The sequence below is a fragment of the Dendroctonus ponderosae genome, unplaced genomic scaffold (genome assembly GCF_020466585.1).
Source record: "Dendroctonus ponderosae isolate FM_Combo_2020 unplaced genomic scaffold, Dpon_F_20191213v2 Dpon_F_20191213_12, whole genome shotgun sequence".
In the NCBI taxonomy this organism is placed as follows: Eukaryota; Metazoa; Arthropoda; class Insecta; order Coleoptera; family Curculionidae; genus Dendroctonus; species Dendroctonus ponderosae.
In genome coordinates, this window is record NW_026017316.1 from 2106137 (window position 1) to 2120936 (window position 14800).

Here is a 14800-nt window from a genome sequence, read left to right on the forward strand (position 1 = left end):
TTCCATTAACTAGAGCCGATGCTTCTTGATAACAGAGAAAAAACCGCATTCTTCTAGAGGCCGATGTAATCAGTGGGGAATTTTTTGAAAATTTCCGTGGTTGACGCTGGTAAACGAGTGTGACCGCAAAGTCAATATTTTTTCGCCCAAAAACTGCTGCCGATCAACCAACGCTGCTGCCTCTAGTAAAAAGAACAGCTCTTTGGCTCTGCACAGAAAAAGTTTCCTTCCTCTATATACAGAGGGTTTCAGTGGGGAATTTTTCGAAAATTCCCTTAGGTGACGCTGATAAACGAGTGTGGCCCCCAACTTCAAAAATTTTTTGCGCAAAATCTGGAGCTGATTGGCTGGCGGCTCTGCTTCCATTAACTAGAGCCGATGCTTCTTGATCACAGAGAAAAAACCCCATTCTTCTAGAGGCCGATGTAATCAGTGGGGAATTTTTTGAAAATTGCCGTGGTTGACGCTGGTAAACGAGTGTGGCCCCAAAGTCAATATTTTTTCGCCCAAAAACTGCTGCGGATCAACCGACGCTGCTTCCCCTAGTAAAAAGAACAGATCTTTGGCTCTGCACAGAAAAAGTTTCGTTCCTCTATATACAGAGGGTTTCACTCGGGAATTTTTCAAAAATTTCCAAATTTGCCGCTCGTCGCGATGAGTGCAAACCCAACTTGAAAAACCGATGATGTCCAATCCAGAGCAGACAGAGCCTTCGCTTTTTTTCCATTAAATAGAGCCTCTCCTGCTCTATAGCTGGCCAGAGCCCTGTTGGCATCTCTGGAGCGGGTTCCGATAGAGAATTTTTCAAAACTCCCTTCAGCAACCCGTTGTAAACCAACTTTCAAAAATTCGTCCCTCCCAATCTGGAGCCGGTAGAGCCATGGGAGTTTTTGCATCGAATAGAGCCGGCTTTGGTCTACCATCGGGAAAAATCACGCTTGGAAATATACAGAGCGGTCGAATGGAGAATTTTTTGAACATATCCGAGGGCACACGACTGTAACCCCAACGTTAAAAATTTATTGCGCAAAAACCTGCGCAGATAGGGCTGCGCCTTTCACACCAATGAATAGAGCAAGTGTCTCTAAATAAGAGCCCGAGAGCTCATGGGGCTGCATACAGAGTGTGCAAGCAGGGAATTTTTTTTGGACACCCAAACTGGAGGAGCGCGAATGCATTCAAGCCCAACATCAAGAGCCCGTTGCTCTTGAACCAGAGCCGCTAGAGCCGCGATTCTTTTTGGCTTAGATAGACCAACTATTGCCCCTTAGGGGGGGAAAATTTGACTTCGGTCCATACAGAGTGTTCGGGCGGGGAATTTTTTTTTGGCTCCCAAACCCCAAGTGAGCCTGGGCAAGTAAGCCCAACTTCAAGCATCGATTGCTCCCAAACCACTGGAGGCTGCAAAATGGTTCTTGCACTCTAGGATAGAGCTGTTTTAGGGCTATCGACGGTCAAAATCTGGTCGGAAACTAGCCAGCAGGAAAAAAGTTATGGGGCTTTTTCCAAGACGGTTGGCAACGCCGCCCACTCCAGATAAAGGGGCGACTCTATCAAACCGAAGGATATTTTTTCGCTTAAAAATAAGTGGATCAAGCCCCTGTTTTCCGTCCTCTTGCCGCCTCGGGAGTTTCGAATTTACCCCATAAATCCGGGCGAATGTATCAATTTGCAAATAAAACAATAAATTGCCAAACACTTCCATAATTCTGCGTTGCCAGACGGTCGGCGGGGGGGCGGTCGCCCCTTGGGCCGCCCACTGATTTTCCCCCCGATTGGGGAAACTTTCCGATCCAATCTGGCGGCCAAAACAATAAAATACTGGCTCGATTTCGATGTCGTAAAACCGCGCTTAGTTGCTGCTTTTCCTGCCTTATGCCGCAATGATCCCAACTTTTCCCAGATTGCCGGATAGCTGGACAAAGCGGCAACACTGTGGTGGGCCTGGTTTGGGCCAGCACCCGCCCAACTAGGAAAAAACCGGGTTTTTCCCCAAGATTTCTTCAAGCTTGTCGCATGTGTGACGCTCTCCATCGATTCTCCTGCTGGCCTGGACCGAGGGGGAGCCGGAGAACTTCCAGACTGGTGGTAAATAGATGAAGTGGACCATTGATTCTGCAAACAGCGACAGTTTAACGGCAATTTTCCCGATACGGCAACGTTTTAGTCTAATGGGCGATTTGTCTTCGTTCTTCGCCGGCCGTATCGATGTTTCGCTGCTGTTTGCGGGGGGAAAATGCCCCGCAAGGAGACAAAGGAGTCCGGCTCTATTTAGCGGCTGAGCTGCTCTATCGGGGGCTTTTGAGCGCTCGGCTCTAGCTGGCCCCGTTTGGGAGATACGCATTTTTGAAGTTGGCCTGCGCGCTTGGGGGGCCCCCGACTGGAAAAAATTGCCAAAAATCAGGCTTTGCAGGGGATTTTCTGAAATTTTGGCCCTAAATAGAGCAGGGCCTGCCCTTTCTGCCAGTGTGAGCCCCCTTGCCCTATCTAGAGCGGATTTGCCGCAAATGATCAGTGAAAGTTTGATGGTTTTAGCGAGAGATTTTTGGGAGCCGTCGGTTTCAAAAATCAGTCAAAAATCGCCCTTTGGAGTAAATTTTTTGAAATTTGCCCCGCGAAAAGGGGCTGGTGTGCCCTATTTGAGCTTTAAATCGGCAGGGCTCCACCCTCTGCGGGTTAAGAGAAATGTTTTTTTTTTAGGTGGGCCTGGCTGGTTGGGAGTCGTCCCTTTAAAAAAATCCCCAAAATTGCCCCTCTTTAGGGAAAATTTCCAAATTTTGGGCGTCCCTAGGGCACACTCTGCCCTATCCGGGCCTGCCAGCCGCTCTAGTTTAGCCCTAGCGGTTTAGAAGYACGGAATTTTTCAAACTGGGGTTTYGTGWTCGGGTGTCGTCGTTTTTCAAAAATTTTCAAAAAATTCCCAAAAAGTTCCCTTTGCACAGAGGTTCTCCAAATTTTTCACTCATATAGAGCACAGCGTGCCCTTTGCTCAATCCGGTTCTGTTGTTGAAAAATCGATTTTTTTTGGGGGTTTTGTTGCACGATTTTCACATTTTTGGCACCAAACTTTGGAAAAATTCTCAAAAATCCATTTTTCCGCCATTGTTTGGCAACTTTTTGCCCCCTGGAGGCAAAATGCTGCTCTATCAGAATTGAGCTGCTGATTTCTCTACGCAGCTTCATTTGTAACTAGCGAATTTTTTGAGAAATGTTGAAAATTATCCTGCGTGTTTTGGGGACATGGTTTTCAAAAAATTCTCAAAAATTGCGCTTTGAAGGCACACTTGACAACAAATTAGCCCGCCTAGAGCATTTTTCGCTCTATCAGATCCTTTTAACCGCTTTACCATAGCTCTAGTCCTTTTTGAGCAATAAATTTTTTAAACTTGTCCTGCTGGTTTTGCGCCATTTTTTTTACAAAAATTCCCAAAAATTAGCGTCAGCAAAGCGGTTTTAACTTTTTGCCAGCGTTTATAGAAAACACTTTGCTCTACCCGAATCCTGAGCCTCGTTTTGCTGGCTTGTCCAGTTTGTAAGTGGAAATTTCGGAAAAATTGAAAATTTGTTTGCTTGTTTTGGTGACGTCGTCTGGAACAAAAATCCCAAAAACTCAAACCTGAAGTTAATTTTTTTCGAATTTTTCCAGTTGTTTAGGCAACGATCAGCTCTACTGGCTGCAAAAGCCCCTTTTGCTCTGGCACACTCAGTTTATTGGTGAGGATTTTTTAGAGTTTGGCGTGCATGGGTGGGCACGACAATGTTGAAAAATTCCCCAAAAATCCGGCTTTTGACCCAAAGATTTGATATTTTTCGGGTTTGTAGGCGAGAGTTGCCCCTTTCAGGTGCAGTCGCTGGCTTTTTTCTAGCGTATCTGGTTTTATATACAGGAATTTTTCAAAAAAAAGCGAAAATTTGCCGTTGCGTTTTTTAGGCGCCGTTTAGAAAAATTTCCCCAAAAATCAGCGCTGGAAGGAAAATTTTCAACTGTTTTGCACATGATTGTACGAAGCCTCCTCTTTCCAGCCCCCTACAAGCCTCTGGTCTATCTAGCCCAGTTTCCTAGCGAGAATTTTTGTAATATTGGCCTGCACGCTTGGACAAAGTTATGTTGAAGAAATCACCAAAAATCAGGCTTTAGAGCCGAATTTTTGAAAATGTTTGCGTTTTTTGGCAAAAGATCTCCGCTTTAGGGAAAACTAACCCATTTTTTCCTAACTCCACTGGTTTTAAGGCAGGAATTTTTTCAAAAAATTGAAAATTGGCCTTCGCGTTTTTCACACGCAGCTTTGAAAAAATTCCCCAAAAATCAACCCAGGACGGAAAGTTTTTGGGTGTTTTGCAAGTTTTTGGGAAAACCTTCCTCTTTCTAACGCCCTTTTATACGCTGGTCTACTTGACCTAGTTTATCCGGGATAATTTTCTGAATATTGACCTGCATGTTCGGGTAAGGTTATGTTGCAAAAATCCCCAAAAATCAGGCTTTAGAGCTACATTTTCCATATGTTGCCCCTTGGTAGACGACAGCCGCCCCTTTGAGGGGCACTAGCCCCCTTATTTCAGCCGGACTCCAATTTTACTCAGGAATTTTTCCAAAAAAGTGAAAATTTTCCTTCGCTTTTTTTAGGCTGTGTTGAAAAAATTCCCCAAAAATCAGGATTCAGAGCCAAATCTTTAAAAATTTTCGTGTTTTTGGCAAAAGATCTCCGCTTTAGGGAAAACTAACCAATTTTTTCCTAACTCCACTGGATTTAAGGCAGGAATTTTTTCAAAAAATTGAAAATTGGCCTTCGCGTTTTTCAGACGCAGCTTTGAAAAAATTCGCCAAAAATCAACCCAGGACGGAAAATTTTCGGGTGTTTTGCAAGTTTTTGGGAAAACCTTCCTCTTTCTAACGCCCTTTTATACGCTGGTCTACTTAACCTAGTTTATCCGGGAGAATTTTTTGAATATTGCCCTGCATGTTCGGGTAAGCTTATGTGGCAAAAATCCCCAAAAATCAGGCTTTAGGGCTACAGTTTCCATGTGTTGCCCCTTGGTAGAAGACAGCCGCCCCTTTGAGGGGCACTAGCCCCCTTATTTCGGCCGGACTCCAATTTTACTCAGGAATTTTTCCAAAAAAGTGAAAATTTTCCTTCGCTTTTTTCAGGCTCTGTGTTGAAAAAATTCCCCAAAAATCAGCCCTGGACGCAAAATGCTTGAATTGTTTCCAGTTTGTCGGGACAGGCCTGCTCTGTCGAGCCCCCCATCAGCCTCTGGCCTGCTTGACGCAGTTTTCCAGTGAGAATTTTTTCCATATGGTCCTGCCTGTTCGGGCAAGGTTACGTTGAAAAAATCCCCAAAAATCAGGCTTTGCTGCCCAAGCTGGGCAACGCTGCCCATGGATAGACGAAGGGTGCCCCTTTTAGCCCCAGCAGCCCGGTTTTTTCTACCTCTCCCCCTTTGGGGCTGAGGCCCTTTTTAAGGCCCCCCCACTCATTTCCAGGTCCAGACCCCCCAAGAAATTCGCTCTGGGGGCGAATTTTGGGSGAAAATTGGGGCCCKTCGGGCCCCAAAAACCCTCCACACTCCATCCAGACTCGGTGATTTTTCCGCGCCCCAATTGGCGGCTCTTTTRTCAGTTGCTGATAGTTTTTGTTGCGCCTCGCCAAACAAAACCGTTTCTCCGACTTTCCAATTTGTCACCGTACGAGGATAAATAATGTAATTTTCSTAACTGGGGGCGAATTGGAAACGCATCCGGGCTTCTCTTGAGGGGGGCGACGTCTCACTTTGTCCGTTCCAGGCGGGGATTTTTAAACAGGATTTTTTGCAGCCAGAAAACCTGAAGATTCTCTCACAGGGGTTTCGAAAAAACGTGTTTCTGCCCCCCAGTTTTGCAGTTTTTTGGGGGTTTTTTGGGGCGGGCTTGCGCAGCATTGATCGGGGATTCGGAAAAAGTCAGCAGGGTCCAGATCGGGTGGGCGTGGCGGTCACCCGAGCGGTTTGCACCGGATGATTGGCGCGTGAATTCGAACAGGAATTTCCGGTTGATGAAGACGCACTTGATTCGATCATAACGCGATCACGCCGTAATCGGCCGATTTGATTATGTAAAATGCATTTTCCTGCAGCTGATTGCACAGGGCGAAACGCGTTTCTTGCACGCCATGCAAAGAAAACGTGAAAACAATCGCGCCATGTTAATGAATGTGATTAATTAATCTACAATGCTAATGATTGATTCCTTCAGCGAGTTGATCGGTTTAATGATTAGCTAATTGATGGCTGATCGTGTGAGGTTTTTTCCTTTGCAATTCGGATTTCCGATTATCGGTTGTCGAACACCTTCGCCTCGATTTAAGAGGCGGATCTGCCCATGGAGCGCAACCAGTTGTGTTTGATTGCCGTGAGTGAAGCGCGATTTTTTCGTGTAAGTGTTTTTTATAGCCGAAGATGGGGAATTTCATTGGCTTTCCAGGGCGGGTTTTTTTTTGCCGATCGGTGGAAAATTGCGGGAGTTGTGAGCGAAAGAGTCTGGAGGTGGCGTGCGATTGGACCCAGTTTCTTTCGGCCTGTTTAATTGCCTGTGGCTGCTTGAGGGATTTTTTCGGAAAAACTGGTTTACCCTTAAACAATGCTGGGGCCACGCCCTTTCAGGGGTAGTTTGAATTTTTGCAATCGCGCGGAAATTGGCTGCGTTATGGGGTTGAGAAGCTGAGTTGGCGTAAAATTGGTGCTGGGAAATGTTCAGGATTTTCTTTTTGTTCTGGCCACCTTATTTGGGTTCTACCGGAAAAGTCCTTCAGGAGTGGATTGAAGAAGTTCAAAATCTCTATACAGGCCCATTGAAAATTTTCAAATCGTTCAAGGATTGATTGAGTTATGCGCAAAAGAAAGTGGGTTAGTGTTGGATTGCGCCTGAAAACTTTTCAGGATATTCGTTTTGTTCCAGCCGCTTTATTTGACTTCCGGTAGAATCGGTTGTTTATCCAAAAACTAGCTTGCTGAAACTGTCTTTAACACGCAATTTAAATTTTCAAAATATCTGGGAAATTAGTCGAGTTATTGGCCAGAGAAACTGATGTTAGCGCGAAATCGGTCCTGGAAAATTTTCAGGATTTTCTTCTTGTTCTGGCCGCCTTATTTCGCATCCACGGGAAAACTCCTTCAGAAGTCGATTACAGCCGTGACAAATCTCTATACAGAGCAATTAAAATTTTTCAAAACCTTCAAGGATTAATCGAGTTATGCGCAAACGAAAGTGAGTCAGTGTGGGATTGCGCCTGAAAAATTTTCAGGATTTTTTCTTGTTCTGGCCACCTTATTTGTTTTAAACCGGAAACGTTCTTCAGGAGTCGATTGAAGCCGTGAAAAATCTCTATACAGGGCAATTGAAATTTTTCAAATCGTTTAATAATTGGTTGAGTTATTGGCCAGAGAAACTGAGTTAGCGCGAAACCGGTCCTGGAAAATGTTGAGGATTTTCTTCTTGGTCTAGCCGCCTTATTTCGTATCTACGGGAAAACTCCTTCAGAAGTCGATCAAAGCTGTGAAAAATCTCTATACAGGGCAATTGAAATTTTTGAAATCGTTTAAGGATTAATGGAGTTATGCGCAAAAGAAAGTGAGTCAGTGTAGGATTGCGCCTGAAAAATTTCCAGGATTTTCTTTTTGTTCCAGCTGCCTTATTTGTTTTCCACCGGAAAAGTCCTTCAGGAGTCGATCGAAGCCGTGGAAAATCTCTATACAGGGCAATTGAAATTTTTCAAATCGTTCTGGGATTAATGGAGTTATGCGCAAAAGAAAGTGGGTTAGTGTTGGATTGCGCCTGAAAAATGTTCAGGATTTTCTTCTTGTTCTAGCCGCCTTATTTGTTTTCCACCGGAAAAGTCCTTCAGGAGTCGATCGAAGCCGTGAAAAMTCTCTATACAGGGCAATGCAAATTTTTCAAATCCTCCAAGGATTAATCGAGTTATGCGCAAAAGAAAGTGRGTCAGTGTGAGATTGCTCCTGAAAAATTCTGAGRATTTTCTTTCTGATCTAGTCGCCTAATTTGACTTCAGATGCAAACACTTGTTTACAGTCAAACCAATCTGAGCAAACCCTCGTCAAAACGTTGTTTCGAGTTTTAGAATCCCCGGTGAAATGACTGAGTTATGGGCAAATGAAGGTGAGTCACCATTGAGTTGGTGCTAAACGCTTTCAGCTCTGTTCATTTGCGCCTCGCCTCGTTATTAGCTGTTTAATTGAAAAATCGTTCCACAGTGGAACCAAGCCAGTGAAAAGCTCTTTCGATAGAGGCGCTCGCGTTCAAAATCGGCTGGGCAACAGAGACGTAGTGGCCAAAAGACTTTGTCCCTTGGATGAATCAGGCTCGCCCGCTTGCAGCTGCTTCAATTTGACTCTGGCTGCGCCCTGGGTGATTTTTTGCAAAAACCCTTAAACCCCCCGAATCAACGCTACTTGATGGGGCTTTAAAACAGTTTTGGAATTTTTCAATTCCGCCCAATAGCAATGGAGAAATGGCCAAAAGACTGTGGGCCCCTGGGCAAGGGACCAGTTTCACATAGGGCCAACTTCGGCTGCTCCCCACCCGCATTTGGAGGCTCCCACCGAAAAAACTCTAAAGCACTCAAAGAAAGCCACGGACAAGAGCTTTTGAGGGCTTTTTGAGTTTTTCCCCTAGCAAGTCCCGGACGGGAGTTGGGGGCCACAGAGCCCCAAGTGGCAATCACCGGGCGTTTCTGGCATGAGGCCACATTAAGGAGGCTCTAGCCCCCCTACTAAGGCCCGGAGGGCAAAAACTGTAACCTCAAAAATTCAAGGCCATCAAATCCTCTTTAAAACGCCGTTTGAACAGCAAAAATCGGGTGGAAAATGTGAACGTTAGAGACCAGAGAATGAGGGAAATGCCAATGCAGATCGACGTGCATCCCCAATAAAACAGCCGCCCTAATTGCCGTCATTAAAATGGTCGCGCTGCAACGGCCGCACAAAAGAACCGGTTTTTGCCTGCTTTGATATGTTGTTTCTGTTCATTTCGACAAAAGCGCCGATGATGGCTTGTAAAAATGCGAGCGCACAAGAAATATTATCTGGAAAATCTGACGCTTGTTTTGCGAGGGAGGCTCCGGTAGGGCGCCGCGATCTAGTCGACGGTGCAAAAAATATCTATTATTCCAGAAGACACCAAATATGTCGTGCGATGGCGGCGCGGATTAGAGCCGCCCGTCCCCTTTCAGTTTTGATAGCGTTTGTCATTTTTCGCCAGTGGCGGCCCGCGAAAAGCGCCCATTTATCACCCATGGGCAGACATAACCTCAGAAATGGTTGGGGAAAAGCAGCGGGTGGGTTTAGCGGTTGATTTGCCCAGGAGAAACTGGGAATTTCGGAAGTTTTTGAAAGGGCGGCCGTTTTATTTTGCTCATAGCCGCCCGCGCGTCGCCCGCACCCAAAAACTTTTTAAACGTTTTTTGAAGCGCCAAATCTTGGCTCTTAGGGGCTTTTGGAATTTTGGAAATAGCGCGCAAATTGGGCGAACTACTGCCGATGGTAGCAGGGCTTGACATGCGCGTGGGCCCACAAGGCCGCTAGTGATTTAGCCAGTAGCTTCGCTACTGGTTAAGCGATTTTCCTGCGGTTTTCCACAGGTTGAAGCCAATTTAATTGTCGACAAAACGCAGCTTTTTGCTCAAAAATCGCCCGAGAAACATCGGCGCAACTCGCCGATAAACTCAGTCGAAGCAGGTTGTGCCTTAAAAGGCGACTGTTTTATTACGTTGATAGCGCCGTTGTTTTTGAGCTGACCCTAACATTGTCGGGACGTCATTTTGAGAGAACAAAATTTCCTTTCAAATGGGGGCAGAATTTGGAAAATCTCGTCAGAACTAACCGAGGAATCGCCTAATTAAGTCGCCCAATTTAGCAAACCACTATTTTTTTGGCTATTGGACGCAAATGGGGTTGAAACACGTAAAATATACTAGTAGTAAACTGGTTTCAGTAAAGGGCGGTTTTCTTATTGAGCTTATTGAGTCGTTTTTTAAATATTTTATTGGGCAAAATTCGACAAAGCTGTATAAAAACCTTGTGGGCGCTTGACCATTTTGAGGGCGCCGTTTTTATTAATCGCCCGATGGCTTTCGCTTCTTGAATTAGACCTGGATCTTGAAAATTCCCTTAGGTTGGGAACGAAATTCTCCTATTCAGTGATTTTAGCAGGAACTAACAGTCCGGAAACCCCCAATTAGTCAAACAATTTGACGCTACTAAAGGGCGGCCGTTTTATTGTGCTTGAAAAGGGGCAGGTAAATAAAAAAAATTGTCGAAATACCTACCAGGGACTATTGGAGGGCTGGTTTTGGATAAGGGCGGCATTTTATTATGCTTCCTGAGTAGTTTTTCTAAAGCGTTTTAGCCCCAATTGAACAAAACTGCTCAGAAAACCGACGGGGGGTTGTGCAAGTGAAGGGCGGCCCTCTTATTACTCGCCTAGCCGCCTTATTAGTGGCCGGATCGCAAAAGTGTTTTCGACTAAATTGTTCAAAATTTCAAGGGCTTTCAGAGGACCGTTTCAGTTTTTGCATGCGACGCGAATTAGAAAGGCCACAGGGGCGCTAATGACGCGATAACGGCCCAGGTGGCCAAAACCTGAAATGGCGTGTTTTCTCCACACGTTGCGCGTGACTATCAGCTAAGCAAGGGCATCCATTAGTGCTGCTCGTTTGTTTTATGGCTTTAACCATAAAAAGTGCATTAACCGCCCGCTAATTGGGCAATAACTCATGTGGCAACGTCATCAATCAGGCTGATTAGCTCGATTAAATCTACGCACCGAAGAAATTAGGGCACGCACTTGATGTGCGTTTGCTGATCTTGATTGCTGGGCGCCCCATTCTTCAGCTGTGAGCCCCAGAAGGGCTCTAAAATGGCCGCCCGATTTTTTCCCGCTCTTATCAGCTATCCATTACTGTTAAACTGACAGACAATTTCGGTTAATGGGCCTGATGATGGGTATAAATTCGTCGGTTTCAGTGCTGGGTGTTAAACAGCGTTCAATATGCAGCTACCAACTTTAGTCGCCCTTTTGTTGGGAGTGGGTTCGATGGTGACAGGTCGGGAAGACTACCAGGAGCTCACCAGGAAGGTGGAAAAACTGATGGAGGAGGCTAGAGGTTACACGTTTCCAGTGAATAATGAGCGGTTTTACCAGAAGAATCAGTACTCGGATGAACCATGTGGTAAGTGAAGTTGTGCGAGTTTTTCAGTGTTTCCCTTTTGTTGTCTCGGTGGAATTTGAAATTTTCTGTATGGAAAATGTTCAGGCTTTTGTCGAGTTTCCCATGAAGTTTGTTTTGTGAAAATCGGATCAGCCATAGCGGAGTTATGAGCCAAAACGTACTATTTGGGAAGCTTTCCAAAGGGCGGCCGTGTTATTTTTCTTCTAGACGCTCTAGGGCTAATGCTATCCAAAAACCCTTTCAAAGTGTTTTGAAGCGCAGCTTCTGCTCTTGAACGGGGTTTTTAAATCTAGAAAATCCGCCATCAATTAAGCGAGATTTGGTCGATAATACTCAGACCTGACATGGGCAGGGGGTCCAAGGGGCGCTAATGGTTTAGCCAGTGGCTCGATTGTTAGACACGCGATTTAAACGGTTTTTGCGGCTGATTGAAGCTGATTTAGTTCTCCGTAAAATGCAGTTTTTCGATCGAAAATCGGGTGGTAAATGGCGGAGAAACTTGCCGATGAAGGCAATAGAGGCCAAATGGCTCCCAAAGGGCGGCAGTTTTATTTTCTTTATGGCGCCTCTGATTTTGAGCCGATGTTGAAAATTTTTGAAGGCACCTTTTAGACAACTATACGGCCTTTCAAGTTGGGCGCGGCAAATTTTTTCAACTATTAACATTTCAGAAAATTTTTTTTGCTTCTAAATAAGTTCGAAAATGGAAATTGGCTGAAAATTTCAAAACCTCGAATCTCGATCAAGGGCGACCGCCCCATAACTCTGCGGTTATGCACTAAATTGTGCAAATAATTTTCCAAAAAACTGTTTTTTGATCCTAAATAAGCTCTTGATCTCAAATTGAGTTGAAAATTTCTGAAGGGCAAAAAAGTTATGCATGAAACTGCCCTTGACTGAAAAGCAAAAAATGTTTCTTTAAAAAATGGCGTTTGTCATGCTAAATATGCTGGAAAAGTCTATGAGTAGAAAAATTCGCAAAATTCAAGTTGAAAAAAGGGCGACCTGCTAATAGCGCGCTTGTTTTTCACCTGATTGAAAAATTTCCAATTGCCGAATGTGGCAAAAATAACCTGCTTTCCAATAAAGTTAAGCTGATCCATGTCGAACCGCCGGTTTCACAGTTATGAATGAAAATGTCCTTTATAATAAAAGCGAAAAATTGCCAACAAAAAGTTTTGTTTCCGATCCTAAATAATCTTGCAAACTCGAAATTGAAAAAAAACTTCAAAATTAAAAAAAAACTCTACGTAAAAAAGGGCGACCATGCCATATCTCGCCGATTGTTCATCCGATTTCAAAATTTCGAACGCCAAAATGTGGATAAAGTTGCCTGCTTTCCCCAGAACTCAAGCTGGTTTCAATTAAATAAACGACAGCCAAGTTATGTATTAAAGCGTTATTTTATGAAACAGAATTTTTTTAAAAAGTCGTGAGTCTGATCTGTGGTGACGTTAAAGACTCAATTGAGTCAAAAATGAGGAGGAAATTTAGAAAGGATTATCTCAAAAAAGGGCGTCCAGTCCATAACTCCGCGGTTTTTTACCCGATTTGAAAATTCCAAACGGCGAAATATAGATGAACTTGCCCCCTCTCCAATAAGCTTCAGCTGCTTCAGATCGCAAATGTCATAGCGACGTTATGCCCTCAAATGTCCTTTGATTGAAAATCCAAAAATAACCACATGTTTCTGATGCTAATGAGCTTGAAGACGCAAATTGGGAAAAAAATTTCAAAAAAAACCCGAAACACTAAAAAGGGCGACCGGCCCATAGCTCGCCGGGTTTTGACCCGATTTAAAAAATTTAAACGGCAAAATGTAGATAAAACGGCCGCCCTTCCAGCCAACGTAACCCTGTTGAGGTGCACCAAGCGCTGCAAACGTTATGCACTAAACTGTCCATGAGTGTCCGGAAAATTGCAGAAGACGGCGAATTCGACTTCATAATCGTGGGCACGGGCAGCGCGGGCGGCGTCCTGGCCAATCGCCTGACCGAAGTGGAGAACTTCACCGTGCTGGCGCTGGAGGCGGGCGGCGAGACGCCCGAACTATCCGACATGTTGGGCGTCAACATCTACCTGCACCGCACCCAATACAACTGGGGATACAACACCACGCCCCAGGCGCACATGTGCCTTGGTAAGCCGCCCCGCCCTAGGGTCGCCCCTTAACCCGCCCCCACTCCCCAGGGTCCAAGGACAGACGCTGCCCCTACCCCAGGGGCAAGATGCTGGGCGGCAGCAGCGCCATCAACTTTGGCATGTACGTGCGCGGTCACCATGACGACTTCAACACATGGGCGGCGCTGGGGAACCCCGGGTGGGCCTACAGGGACGTCCTGCCCTACTTCAAGAAACCGGAAACGGCCACCTTCACCCACACCATTGATCGGGACTATCATGGATTTGAGGGGCCTCAGAAAACTGGCATCCCCAATGACACGCCCCTGCTGGTAAGTGGTAGTTGAGGTGGAAGAGTGGGGGAAAAGTGGGCGGGTTCAGACGCAGGCGCTGGTCGACGTCCACATCGACCTGGGCAAGACTGAGAAGGACTACAACGGGAAGGACCAGGATGGAGTGAGTCGACTGCAGTTTTTCCTCGACGGCAACACCCGATCCAGTTCGAACCACGCCTTCATCAATCCGGCCCGCAACCGCTCCAATCTGAGCGTGAGCATCCGCTCATTGGTGACTCAGATCCTGATCCAGGAGAAAACAGCTCAGGGCGTCCGCTACGTGAAAGACGGCAAAGAGTGCGTGGCCACCGCCAGACGCGAGGTGATCCTGTCGGCCGGCGCGGTTAATTCGCCTCAGATTCTGATGCTGTCGGGCATCGGGCCCGCCCAGGAGCTTCAGAAGCACCAGATCGCCCAGGAGCTGGAGCTGCCCGTAGGGCAGAACATGCAGGACCACCAGTTCTTCCCTGGGATCTTCTACAGGTGGGTGGCCCTTGGGGCCCAGTGGGCGGAGCCCACCCCTAAAATTTGAGGCTGTTCCAGGACCAACCGCACCTTCTACAACGAGTCGCTGGAGGAGAATGTGAGGCTGTGGACGCAGAACTTGCGCCCCCTCACTCCCAGTCTCGGCCAGCAGACCATCAGCTTCTGGAACTTCATTGGGCCGGCGGATGGACAGCCGGAGGTGGAGTTTTTCTTCTTTGGGCCGCCCTTGGTTACGCCGGACCTCGCCCTCATTCTCGGGTAAGCCACGCCCCCCAGGGGCTGGGGTCGAGCTCAGAAGGCCCCACGGTGTCCAAAGTGCGAGGTGGGTCGTATGGCTTCGACTCGGTTTAAAAATTCGCCGGGCTCGCGCCCGTTGGGCGATTTTCGTGAAACTTTGCGCCCTGATGGCCCAAGCCACGCCCTATCGATTGCGATATCAGGCAAATTGGCGCCTCGTTTGGTGTGGATGCAAGGCGAGCTTGAAATTTTCCAAAGCACCAAATGCTCCATTTGCAATGAACTCAAACTTAAAAATCTCCCACGTTTCGCCCTTTAAAGCCACGTTCATCAAATTGAGTGCCAAGATCGACGAAGCCACGCCCTATCGATTGCGATATCAAGCAATGTGTCACCTTTTTT

General features: G+C 46.2%; 1 protein-coding gene across 1 annotated transcript in view; it reads left to right on the plus strand.

Moving 5' to 3' along the window:
* Nucleotides 1-6326: 6326 nt before the first annotated feature.
* LOC109537643 (uncharacterized GMC-type oxidoreductase Mb1310) overlaps nucleotides 6327-14800 on the plus strand; it is a 10269-nt gene continuing 1795 nt past the window's right edge. The window contains exons 1-6 of the mRNA XM_048663118.1: nucleotides 6327-6409; nucleotides 11014-11219; nucleotides 13144-13359; nucleotides 13410-13672; nucleotides 13722-14158; nucleotides 14219-14419. Of these exons, the coding sequence (XP_048519075.1) occupies nucleotides 11039-11219; nucleotides 13144-13359; nucleotides 13410-13672; nucleotides 13722-14158; nucleotides 14219-14419 (1298 nt within the window). The 5' untranslated portion in view covers nucleotides 6327-6409; nucleotides 11014-11038. The remainder of the gene's footprint in view (nucleotides 6410-11013; nucleotides 11220-13143; nucleotides 13360-13409; nucleotides 13673-13721; nucleotides 14159-14218; nucleotides 14420-14800) is intronic.